Genomic DNA, 12,045 nt, shown 5'->3' with positions numbered 1-12,045 from the left:
GATTCTGCCAAGGCATGCTCTAGTATTTTTCCTCTCTTTACCTCTTGAGTTCTCCTTCGGTTTGATTCTAGTGTTATGAGCAAAGCTGTTATGTCAGCAGGACTGACTCCGCCTACTCTACTTGCCTGCCCGATTGTCTCTGGTCTCACCTGAATTTATAATCGTTCACATCATAAGAAGATAAGCTATATATAAACCACACTCATTCTACTAAAAAAACTACTTTAAACACACCTTTGAAAGTTTTTCACGCCCTTCATGAGATAGAGTTGTCAGCGAATAGTAATCCAAATCCGCTGGAAGTCGTCTATGCTGTTGGTGGACCATCTATTAAGGATGCATTTTTTTAATTCATGTCCATATCTCCAAGCAGGCAAGGAGTATGTATTTAAAGGAGCAATGCAGCAGACAGAACATACCTGCTGGAGTTGGTTTTGCTGGCGCACAATGAAACCTTCATATTTTATATCGATCTCTACACACTCTTTTTCCATTCTAGATAATGTTTCATTTCCAAAGCCATGCTTCTCAAGAAGCTTGTAGTGGACATGAGGTTTCTTTAGTAGACTCTCTAGTGTTGCAGATTCTTTGACTGGCTGAGAAGACACGTTAGAAACTTCAGCAGCCAAATCACCTCCTGCAACTGCAAGCAATACACATCATCAACTTATGCAATATATTCAGTTTTGCCAATCTTCGTACGTTTGCTTAAAGAGAGAGATAGTGAGCTCCATGTGTTACTACAGTCGGTACAAAAAAGTCGGGGAATTTTGTCAAATTTCTTGTGCGTAAATACTCTCATTCCACATAGCTTTTCTAAAGAACTATCCCTTGTTAAAATGGATGCAAGGATCGACAGCATAAACTCGTTCTAACAATAAAACTTAGCTGGTTGGGGGGAATGGAATAGGTAGACAACCTGAAATCTTAACAGTTTTCAGTCTCTTCTTCTCTTCTGAAATCTTTGCTTGCTTCTCTTGGTACAACTTCCATCGCCTATCATCTATCAATCCAAGTTCACGCCCTAGAGGTGTGAGTCGACTATCCGCATTATCGAATCGAAGAAGAAGACGATGTTCTGAACGGCTGTCATTGAGAAAAAGAAAACATATATGACTATCCTGCAGTGTGAACATACATACGTACTAATCAAGAACTTTAGTGGTAATAGACTATATAAGTACAAGACTAAAAATGTTCATGTGAACAGAAAAATAAAAAAGGAAGTTTTAAAAGTCAACCCCATAGAACAGTATATCAAGAAAAGTTAAGATCACATTAAGTTTAAATGAAAACTTCAGAAACATATAAAGAATGGAGGAGATATTAGGATTATGAGCAAGAAAATGAAATGGAACTTACCTTGTTAGCATGCGGTATGGCTCTCTGAGATCCTTTGTGACTAAATCGTCAATCAATGTACCTATATAACTGCTTTCCCTCTCAAGTACAATGTGTTTCTTACCATCCGAGTGTCTGGCAGCATTGATTCCAGATAAAATACCCTAATATGAAATAAATAACAGAGATTGGTTCCACCATATTTACAACGCCCATCATTAAGGAAATCGAAATCTCGTACAGATCAGTCACCTGTGCGGCAGCCTCTTCATAACCAGTTGTGCCATTGATCTGACCAGAGAAAAAAAGACCTTCAATTTTCTTCGTCATAAGGGACCTAGAACACTGATGAGCTGGTAAATAATCATACTCAACAGCATAGGCAGGCCTAAGCATGGAGCAATTTTCAAGTCCTGGCAAGCTTCTTAGAAGCGGTAGCTGGAGATTCTCTGGCAGGCCAGTTGAAAATCCCTATGGAATTACCAACCAATGAAAATGATAGTTATAACAAAACGACGCCTTGAAAGACTTAATAAATAGCAACCAAGCTAAGATATATTTGCTCTAGTCTTGAAAACTCGACTTACAAAACCTCACATTAAACTACTGAGCAGTAAAGAACTTCAGGCTTGCTCTAACTATACGAAAAGAAAATTACTGGAAAAGCACATGTTGTAGATATTAACATTTAGAGACAAACTAGGTTCCTTTCTCATCCTTAGGCTTCACTGCCGAAGACAATAACAACTAAAGAAATCATAATTAAGGTAAGCATTAACCTGCACATAGATCTCAGGAACGTCTCGGCCCTCTGGTTCGAGGAATATTTGATGGGACTCTTTGTCTTTGAACCTAACAATCTGAAACAAAATAAGAATTTTAGGACTAGCAAAGTCATATAAGAATTTATAAAGTTCATCCAAAGCAGTTTACGAGGAAGAGTTCAACAAATTCTATGTGCACTGTAGAAACAGAAAATGCAAGATTGATTTTCGGAACTAGAAGAATCACCGTCAAGAAAAGAGAATATAAAGGACCTTCAGGACTTTGCAAATGAAAATTAACAAAAATGTAGAGCAATTTACAGGACATCAGCATATGTAATTTGCTATTGTGACATCATCCACGGTAGAAACAAAGAAATAGTAAAGAACTGAGAAATTTTTTGGATTACTGCTTTATTTACTCCTTGAGAAATGACTTACACTTACTGAACCAAGTAAATAAAATCCAAGGAACCAATGGGTTTGTTCTAGAGAACCTAAAATCTCCCAATGTCTGTACAAAGGCCTCAAAACAAACCAAACATTCAACAGTCCCACTGATCTGTTCCATCCCCTATTGATTACTCATGCTTCCAAGGCTTTCACTATTTTGCTATCCATTATGTAGCAGCTGAACTCTCGTCTACTTATAAAGACTTACTAATATATGTTTGCATGTTGGATCAGGAACAAGTCTTAGAATTACTTTTGTGTAGCAAATTTGATTTTCATGGTCCTGCTCACGGTTAGATTCCAGTATTTGGCTCAAACATTACCAACTGTATCAACTATGTCTAATGTAACTTCCCCTTGGTCCAAGACAGAGATAATACAAAGCAAAAGACGTAAAGAATTTACCTTGTCCTCAATGGAAGGGCAATACCTAGGCCCTTTTGCTTCAACCCATCCACCATAAGTTGGGGTCTCATGCAAATTATCTTGGATTAATTGGTGTGTTAAGTTTGTCGTGCGAGTTAGGTAGCAGCACATTTGCTCTCTCTCGATATGAAATTCTGGGTCAAAACTAAACCAGCTGACCTGGGAAAAGAAAATTAAGTTTCAGCGTCTTAAATTAAAAAGGAGAGAAAGAAATGAAATACTGTTCCACTGGTGAGAAAATTATTTTTAAAGCGCCCAATGAATTTGATCAAACTGATCTCGGAAGAAAGTTTAAAAGACTTTTGTGTGCTGGCTACTCGCCGACTGAGATGCTTTAAACCATGTAACCATGCAATATTGATCCTGAATAGCCTAATTTTATAATTGCATAGTGATACCTCTTCGTCTCCATGTTGAGCCTCCAAATTCGAAAAGTCTATAGTCCGGCGATCCACACGCGCTGGAGTACCAGTCTTTAAGCGATCTGTTTCAAATCCCAGTTTTTGCAAATTCTCTGTCAATCCTTGTGAAGCTGACTCGCCAGCTCTTCCAGCTGGCATAGACTTTTTACCGACCCAAATCTTCCCACTCATAAAGGTTCCAGTGGTGAGAATAACGGAAGGTGCATAAAAGTTCATCCCAAAAAATGTGGCTACGCCTTTCACATTGTCATTCTTCCCAACTAGGATATCTGTTACCATTGCCTCTCTAATACAGAGATTTTCAGTGCTGGCATACCAAGGAAATTTTACAGTTATTATTAGCCAGAATAGAAGAAATCAGAAATAATTGTGAATAAGAAACTTATAGACCTTCAAATTCAAGATTGTATTCTTGCCATAACTTGTTATGAGTAACTTCTAAATTTTCGGCATCTTATGTCTGCTTAACAATTAATTTTGAAAGCATACCCCAATAGTCAAATTTGTGACCCCAAAAAGATCTGTAAACAACAGGCAAAAACTTCAGCTAACCTTTCCACTATCTTTTTCATCTCCATGGCATATTCTCTTTTGTCTGTCTGAGCACGTAACGATCTTACAGCAGGGCCCCTTGAGACATTTAGAATACGCTTCTGTAAATAACATCTGCACTGTTAAGATACAACATCAGCGGTAAAAATTTGAACACACATCATAAGGTGTTCAGCGACAGTGACAAATAAGAAACAGTATCTGTAATTCTATTTACACCTATAAGGGCCTGTATAGTATAGGAAAATGAGACACGACCACTGCTCGAGAAGATAAGTGAAACCACATCAGAGACATTTCACTGAGACAGAGTCATAAACATTCAATTTGATATCCTTCTCAAAACTCTGATACAAGTCAAACAAATTCGTTTGATTAAAACAATCCTCTAAAGCTAATCCCCAAACCTCACCTAGGACGATATAAAGCATATGCGTATCCATACAGAGCTAAGAGTTTCACTGAGAAAAGAAATTAGAAACAATTACCTATCAGCAACTTTCCCAATATCACCACCAAGTGCATCAACTTCATGTACCAATTGTGATTTTGCTGGTCCGCCTACTGCTGGATTACAAGGCTTCACAGGTAACAAACAATATATCTCAGCATAATTCTAACAAGTATGTACACACAATTACGATTCAAATTCCGAACCTGCCAAGCTATTCGATCGAGGTTCAATGTGAGAAGCAGAGTACTAGCACCCAATCGAGCAGAGGCTAACGCCGCTTCGCACCCAGCATGTCCCGCACCAACCACAATAACGTCGTAGGTCGAATCAGCACCTACAAATTACTACTACCCGTCTAAGCAAATGTACAAAACTGGATAAGTCCGCCTAAAAATTGGAGATGATGAGAGTGAAGTGGTTGTAACCTGAACAAGAACTGAAGCTTGCGGCGTAGGTACGGCTAAGGAAGAGTTGGCGAGGGCGGATGTTGCGGCGGAGGAAGATGCAGAGACGAGGAGAGCGAAAAGGTAAGGAGGAAAAAGAACGAGAGGGGACAATACAAGGGAAGCCGCCGTAGAGATGGCGAAGACTGACTGAGGCGGAGGCGGAGGCGGTGACTGCGGCTCTCATCTCAAGGCGGAGGCTGCGACTTGTGGACGAGTGTCAGAGAGCGGACCAAAGGGGTTTGTGGTAAAATTGATCTTTAACTTCTTCTTTTTTTTTTTCTTTCAGAAATGATCTTTAACTTATTATTAAGAACTAGTATACATTCAAGAGATATATTTACAAAACTATATGCTGCTGCTGGTTATTTTTAAAATTTAATATATATAAATACTAATAATTTTAATTTTTTTATTAAATTTAGATTTATCAATTATAATATTTTAAACATTTTAAAGGTTTAAAATTTACTACACAAAGTTAAATTAAGAAGTTCAACTAAAAATCCGAATTAAACTCGTAATATACCGTAGAACTATATTTGTGTGTTCAATATACACATATAGTAAATTTACCGTATATAGTAGATTTTTAAATTTTAAGAAGTTTAAAATATATAACTGATATAGCTAAGCTTAATAAAAAGTTTGAAATTATAAATATTTAGAAATATTAAAATTTTTAAATAACACAGACAAGTTATATTACATGACGAGTTCTATATATGACACGATGATTTTAAATCAACAATAATAAAATTCAATATCATTAATTAATTGTGGAACATTATATTTATATAATGTTCAAAATGTTTATATAAAGATATATATATATATATATATGCATATTCAAAATAATTTAATTTTGTTTCGTCACAAGAATAGTAGAGAAAGTTAATTAAAGCTGTTTGGATATGGATTTAAACAATTAATGGCATTCAATACTAATAGTTTCTATAACATATTTAATTCTCAAAACACTCTACAAAAATACTAGTATAGATAAAATTCGTATTATGTATTACTAATCGAGTTATCCATATGCGTCTAGAGTCGTGCCTACGTTAGGCAATATGAAGCCTTCGCCTCCGGCCCCATCTTTAGAAAAACATTCAATAACTTATTAGATTACTTTTAGTGTAATTCTAAGAGAATATCTTACTTCACGGGGGCACGAGATAGGTTGTCCCGGGGTGAAACCTCAGACAGGGAATCTACAGTCCAATATGCATATTCCATGTTGGTTGTAGATCCTTCTTTTAAGCAGAGTACGACATGGTTTTATCACCGCGTATGGCGTGTTGTTGCGCCAGAGAGGGTCAGGGTTCTCCTCTGGCTGGTTGCTAATCAACTAACTATGACCAATCTTCATAGAGGTATCGTCGCCATATGAGTAATACGAATGTTTGTCAGATATGTAATGGGGNNGGGGGGGGGGGGGTGAAGAGACCATAATGCATGTGCTAAGAGATTGTCCTTCTGTTGGTGGCCTTTGGATATGTGTTGTACCCAGTCGGATAAGGTAGGCTTTCTTCAAAGGTTCGGTCCTTGAATGGTTGTATGCAAATTTGGGATTTGATGATGGATCAGCAGAGGGTGCTTGGTAATTGTTGTTTGCCGTGGGATTGTGGTGGATTTGGAAATGGCGGGGTGGGTCTATCTTCGGGGAGGTTAGTCGCTGTCAGGATAAAGTGTTTGTGAGAGGTTTAGCGTAGGAAGTTCGTAAAGCGCATATGTTGGCTCGTGATGGAGTTGGGAAACCTTCGCGTGTTGAACGAATGATAGCTTGGAAACCTCTTGCACAAGAATGGATGAACCTAAACATGGACGGGGCGTCGCATGGCAATCCGAGGTTGGCTACAACATGTGGTGTAATACGAGACTTTACTGGGTGTTGGCGTGGTGGATTTGTACTAAATATTGGGATATGCTTGGCCCTGTTAGCAGAATTATGGGGTGTCTACTACGGTTTATATATAGCTTGGGGGAAAAACATTCAGAAGCTAGAGTTGGAGGTGAACTCGGAGTTAGTAGGCGGGTTTCTATTGACAGGGGTTAGTGATTCTCATCCTTTGTCATTTCTGGTACGCTTGTGCCATGACTTTTTATCAAGGGACTGGTTTAGCCCGGATTTTTCATGTGTATAGAGAAGCTAATCGTATGGCTGATGGGTTAGCTAACTATGCGTTTAATTTACAGTTAGGTTTTCAATTGTTGGATTCTAAATTGAATAAATGCTTCAATACTTTTTTTAATAAATTGATTAAATGCTTCTGTACTTTTTTTTCTTCCTTAACTTTTAAACGTGATGTTTTATAAACTGAGTTACTGATTTTTTTGTTTGAAGTTAGTAATTTAGTTAGTAATAAAAAAGGAAAATATTGAACTAAATTCAGGGGGGTATATTCAACTTGACATATTGTAACGCCCTGACCGATACCTCTTAGTGGGCCCCATGTCTAATCCCTGTTCATAGGCCCACCTTCTTTAATGGGTCTCACGTCCTCTCACTAGGCCCGTGAGCCCATCAATATCCGACGGCCAGTTTTCTACGTCCGAGGGGCTTTAAAGAATTGTTACTGTCCCTACAAGTCAGCACATGATCTTTCTCTGTGTTTTGGCCTCACTCGCACAGTTCTGGCAGTAACTTCCCGGAAGGTCACCCATCCTGAGACTACTCAAGAATACACACACTTAACTGTGAAGTTCTCTCAGGCCCCTTGACCGAAAAGATAAGTGCACTTTGGTGACATATGTGGCCAAATCAATCCTTTTAAACCTCTCTGCAAAAATCTGAAACTGGGGTGTCACACATTTTAAGAATTTATACCACATATCATATCAATTTCCCTAAAATCTATTAAAATTCTAAATTTCCTAAATTCCATAAAACTTTCAAAATCATGGTTTCAATACACCCCCCCCCCCCCAATTTGTGATACAAAGTCACTNTTAATAACTCAAATTAGGGGGGTGTATTCTACTTGACATTTTAAGTGATTTGTGTAAAATTTACAAATCGTATGTTTTTTAATCATAGATTTTAAAAAGTCTATTAAAATTCAGTGTTATTGAACTGATGATTTAAAAATCTACTTTAAATTCCACTGTTATTCAAAACAGTTTGTGGATTTAAATATTAATGAGTTTTAGGGATTCTGGAGAATTTGAGTGGATTTGTTTAGTTAAAAATACAGAAATCCAAATCTCATAGTTTTAGGTGGGATTTTTTTTTGTTAAAGGGTTTTCTTAATTAAAGTACTAAAAGTATACAAAGAGCAATATAGAACCATTACAACCAGAAAGGAAAAAAAGAACTAGTATAACTAATACTAAAAAGACCAAGGATCCAAAAAAGGAACCTTGAAAATAAACTTAAACTCTTCCAACTATCGGTAAACCAACACAACCTTAGGAAATCCAGAAATGAACAATGGTAATCCCACATTTTAAGCCTAGCTGAGTCATTTCTTTACACTTATCCTCCATGGTAGAAAGAATGATCTTTGTAAGTGCAACTGGAGATAGCGAGATACCATCATGAAACCGTTGATTTCTCTCTCGCCATAGTTCACAGATCGTACCTTGCCATCCGTGAAGGAGAGAAAGTTTTTTGTGCTTTGAAACTGAAGACCTTAGCAGCCAAAGGAGGATCTGATCCCATAAAACCGGAGAAGTGGAAATCTGAAGCTTATTCGTTATCAAAACCTCAGCAGAGAATGTACAGTTAAAAACGAATGATTTCGTGATTCATGGCCTAACCCACAAAGGAGACAGTCTAACTCACATCATAACCCCAAGTAGACAAACGATCAAGAGTAGGATTATGATTGAGAATAAACAACCAAGTGGTTATAGCATGTCTTGGGATGGCAGCTCTGTGCCAAACAAGCGGAGCCCAAGATTTGTTAGATTTTGAAATCCTAACAGCATTCCAGACAATTTTTCGAAGAGAAATACGTGTAAGTTATACCATCAACAGCCCAAACCGGAGTATCATTTGAAGTAGACATGGTAATGGTAGAGATAAAAGAGTGGAGAAGAACTTGTCTCTCTGATCTAGCATTAGGGAGAGACCAACCATCTTCAATTCTCAATTCAGCCACAGTTGAAAGCAGAGGGATCCCTAAAAGACTGGGACCATCCAAATCTAGAAAATGGTAGAGAGAACCAAAAGGAGTCCATGGATCCCACCAAAAGAAGGTAGAATCACCATTGCCGATATTGATGCTTAAAAAATTATGAGCTTTGGGACGGAGCTTAAGTAATTTTCTAAAATCCCAAGAGTAAGCAACATTATTCTCGTTGAGCGCCCACAGAGGAGATTTAGAAAAATACTTACTTCTATTCCATGCCACCCACAAAGAACCAGCTCTAAAAAACAGCATCCATATATGTTTCAAGGCACAAGTCTCATTCCAACTACTAATGTTCCTTAAACCAAGACCACCCTCTAGTTTAATGAAGCATATGTCATACCACGACACTTTGGCGCCCGAGGGAACATCGATCTTGCCTCTCCATAGAAAAGAGCTGCTGAGGCTATTGATCCTCTTTATAACTTGTTTCGAAGGAAGAAAGCACTAGTCCAAAAACCAATAATGCCCGAAATAACAGTAGAGATAAGTGTTAACCTTCCTGCCAAACTTAGAAACTTGTGAGTCCATGAGTTTAATTTCTGTCTTATTTGAGACAGCAAGGGATCACAAACTCTTACCAAAAGTTTTCTCGAACATAAAGGAAGGCCCAAGTACCTGACTAGAAGTGAGACGTGCTTCAGATTGAATAGTCAATGTAGCCTTTCCAAACTACTCTCACTTAAACCGGAACAAAACATGGAGGTCTTCTCAATATTCATTCCCAGTCTAGACATTTCCTCAAATTCTGAGAGGTCTAACATAACTCCTCTCAAAGATTGCTCAGAGCCTTCTAGGGAGATTAATAAATCATCCGCAAAACAAAGCAGTAGAAGAAGGTTCTTTCAATTATCATCCGGATTTAGGTGAGATTTGAAAGAATTTTATCATAAATCATATCAAATTCCTTAAAATCTATCAAAATTCCAAATTTCCTAAATCCCATAAAATCCCCTAAAATTATGGTTTCAATACACCCCCATTAGTTTATGATGGGTAACATTTTTTATCTATTTATGAGTTATGTCCATTACTCAATTTAACTCAATGATAATTCATGTAACCAATCGAAACCTTTATTAAATATAGGTTTAAAATATGTATATAGTTGATGTTTTGATTATTTACTCACAAATAGTTATAAAATATTGATTTTTAAAAAAAAAATCTTATATATAAAATGAAAACTATGTTTCAAAAATAAGATTTTACTTGTATTCTATCTTTTTTGTTAATTAGATTTGGTAATTATTATTTCGAGTTTTTTTTAGGATATCGCCTTCGGCCTCCATTTCTCTAGGCACGGCTCTGTGACTGCGCCAAAACGTTAATATAGTATTAATTATCAATTATGTGGTCTAAGTAAAAGATTCAATTAATTTGAAAAGGTATAAAAAAAAAACTTTAAACTAAACAATATAAATGTAAAATAATGTGTTCATTTGTTTCATATAAGAAAAAGATGAAATCTTATATTGTAATGGTCATCTTTTCGCTGTCAAAACATTCAAGACTTATAAACATATTACAGATTTAATCAAAAAATCTTTAAAGAAATGGTATATTTGCTAATATGAATTGATATTTGATAACAGAATTTTCACCCAGGGTATCAATTCTCTATGCATCTGTAGTACAAAGGGTTATCAATCCAAATGGTTGTGATGCTAACATATAAGATATGATCAGAACAAAGCAAGTCAAGCCAAGCAATAGTTGGGATTTTCTAACAATCTAAAGTAAGCAAAAATAAATAAAAGAACAAGAACCACACGACCTAAGCAATCGATGCAAGCATTCAGGTACATGATCGGGTGGGTTTATCGGATCAAGTAGACTAAGATGAACAGCTCGAGGGTATACACGAAGATGGTGATAGAGTACCAGTTCGGGTAAGGGGTCGAGTTATTGAATAAAACTAAACAATCAAGGTGCGAAAGCTCATAAGGATGGGGTAATTGACTCATAAGTGTTCCTGACCAATTTGGGATGTCCTACATGTCTCAAGAAAATATTCCCTAGACAATGAATCTCTTAAATCTTGCTAAAACACTCTCGTGATAGAAATAATCAACCTTGGTCACTCCCCTACCCAACTCTCGTTGGAGAAACGTGACCAAGCATGCATTACAAACTGATTCATTATTGTCAGTAAACTCCTTACACATCTAATCTCTTAGGCTAAGTGAGTAAATCTCTAGCATTGATTGATTCAAGCATTTCAACAACATCTCTTGATGGCTAAACACCCAAGATCTACTCCCAACCTCTCGATCTGAAAATAGCATTAAGAACATCAATCTAGAAGGAAAGTTATATAAATTAAACATTCAAGCTAAGACATCATAACCAATCAAGAACACATATTTGTCTATCCCATCTCTAGAAACTTTATTTCACTACTCAAATCTCATGATAGAAAGCATAAAAACACAAATGAATGAAGATTGCATTGTATTGAAAATAAGATAAAAGTAATGAAGTACAGAATTGAAACTAAAAAGAATAGCAAAAACAACAGAAATCGAATCCTAATAAAGTAGAAAAAGTGTTTGAGTGTTCAATCTCTCTCTCAAAAGCTCTCGCCCTCTGGTTTGAGTGTCTGCGGCGTGCTAGGGAGAGGAAGAAGAGGGGGGGTTTATATATGGAAACCCTTTTAACCTAGCTGCTCAGTCCTGCCCGAGGGTCTGATCGAGGTGGTGCACGAGGATCTAGTCGGGTAGTTCCTTGGTTAGGTCTTCGGGTTGTTCTTCCTGCTCTTAGATCCCCTTTAATCGGGTTGACGTTCGGACTGTTCTTCTTGCACAATTGCTCCTTCGGGTACATGCTTGAGTTTGACCTCGTTTTCCCCATTTTCGGCTCTAAAGCATCTGTTTTCATCCAAAATGCACAAATGCAACAATGCAGGACCCTAAATGGCCTAAATGCAATTTCCTACAATAAAATACCTAAAAATGCTAAGGTTAGGGTATATAATATAAAATAAGAACAAAAAAGGGTGTCTAAAACATGTAAATTAGAGAGTTATCAATAAATAGTTTCAAATGTATCATG

At 37.0% G+C, this 12,045-nt stretch overlaps 1 protein-coding gene across 2 annotated transcripts in view; it reads right to left on the bottom strand.

Moving 5' to 3' along the window:
• Positions 1-5,134, bottom strand: part of LOC104793756 (tRNA uridine 5-carboxymethylaminomethyl modification enzyme MnmG-like) — a 6,391-nt gene extending 1,257 nt beyond the window's left edge. The window contains exons 1-13 of one of the 2 annotated variants that reach the window (XM_010520183.2): positions 4,838-5,134; positions 4,616-4,746; positions 4,447-4,538; positions 3,959-4,036; positions 3,383-3,713; positions 2,964-3,143; positions 2,121-2,201; positions 1,594-1,812; positions 1,363-1,505; positions 920-1,086; positions 420-643; positions 235-327; positions 55-149 (exon numbers count right to left, since the gene is read on the bottom strand). In XM_010520183.2, coding sequence (XP_010518485.1) covers positions 55-149; positions 235-327; positions 420-643; positions 920-1,086; positions 1,363-1,505; positions 1,594-1,812; positions 2,121-2,201; positions 2,964-3,143; positions 3,383-3,713; positions 3,959-4,036; positions 4,447-4,538; positions 4,616-4,746; positions 4,838-5,042 — 2,039 coding nt within the window. In that variant the 5' untranslated portion in view covers positions 5,043-5,134. Of the gene's footprint in view, positions 1-54; positions 150-234; positions 328-419; positions 644-919; positions 1,087-1,362; positions 1,506-1,593; positions 1,813-2,120; positions 2,202-2,963; positions 3,144-3,382; positions 3,714-3,958; positions 4,073-4,446; positions 4,539-4,615; positions 4,747-4,837 lie in introns of both variants that reach the window. The other variant, XM_010520175.2, reaches the window with a different exon arrangement.

This window comes from Camelina sativa, chromosome 1 (assembly GCF_000633955.1).
Source record: "Camelina sativa cultivar DH55 chromosome 1, Cs, whole genome shotgun sequence".
Taxonomy (NCBI): domain Eukaryota; kingdom Viridiplantae; phylum Streptophyta; class Magnoliopsida; order Brassicales; family Brassicaceae; genus Camelina; species Camelina sativa.
Note: the sequence above shows the minus strand (reverse complement) of the source record. Positions and strands in the feature narration are given on the sequence as shown.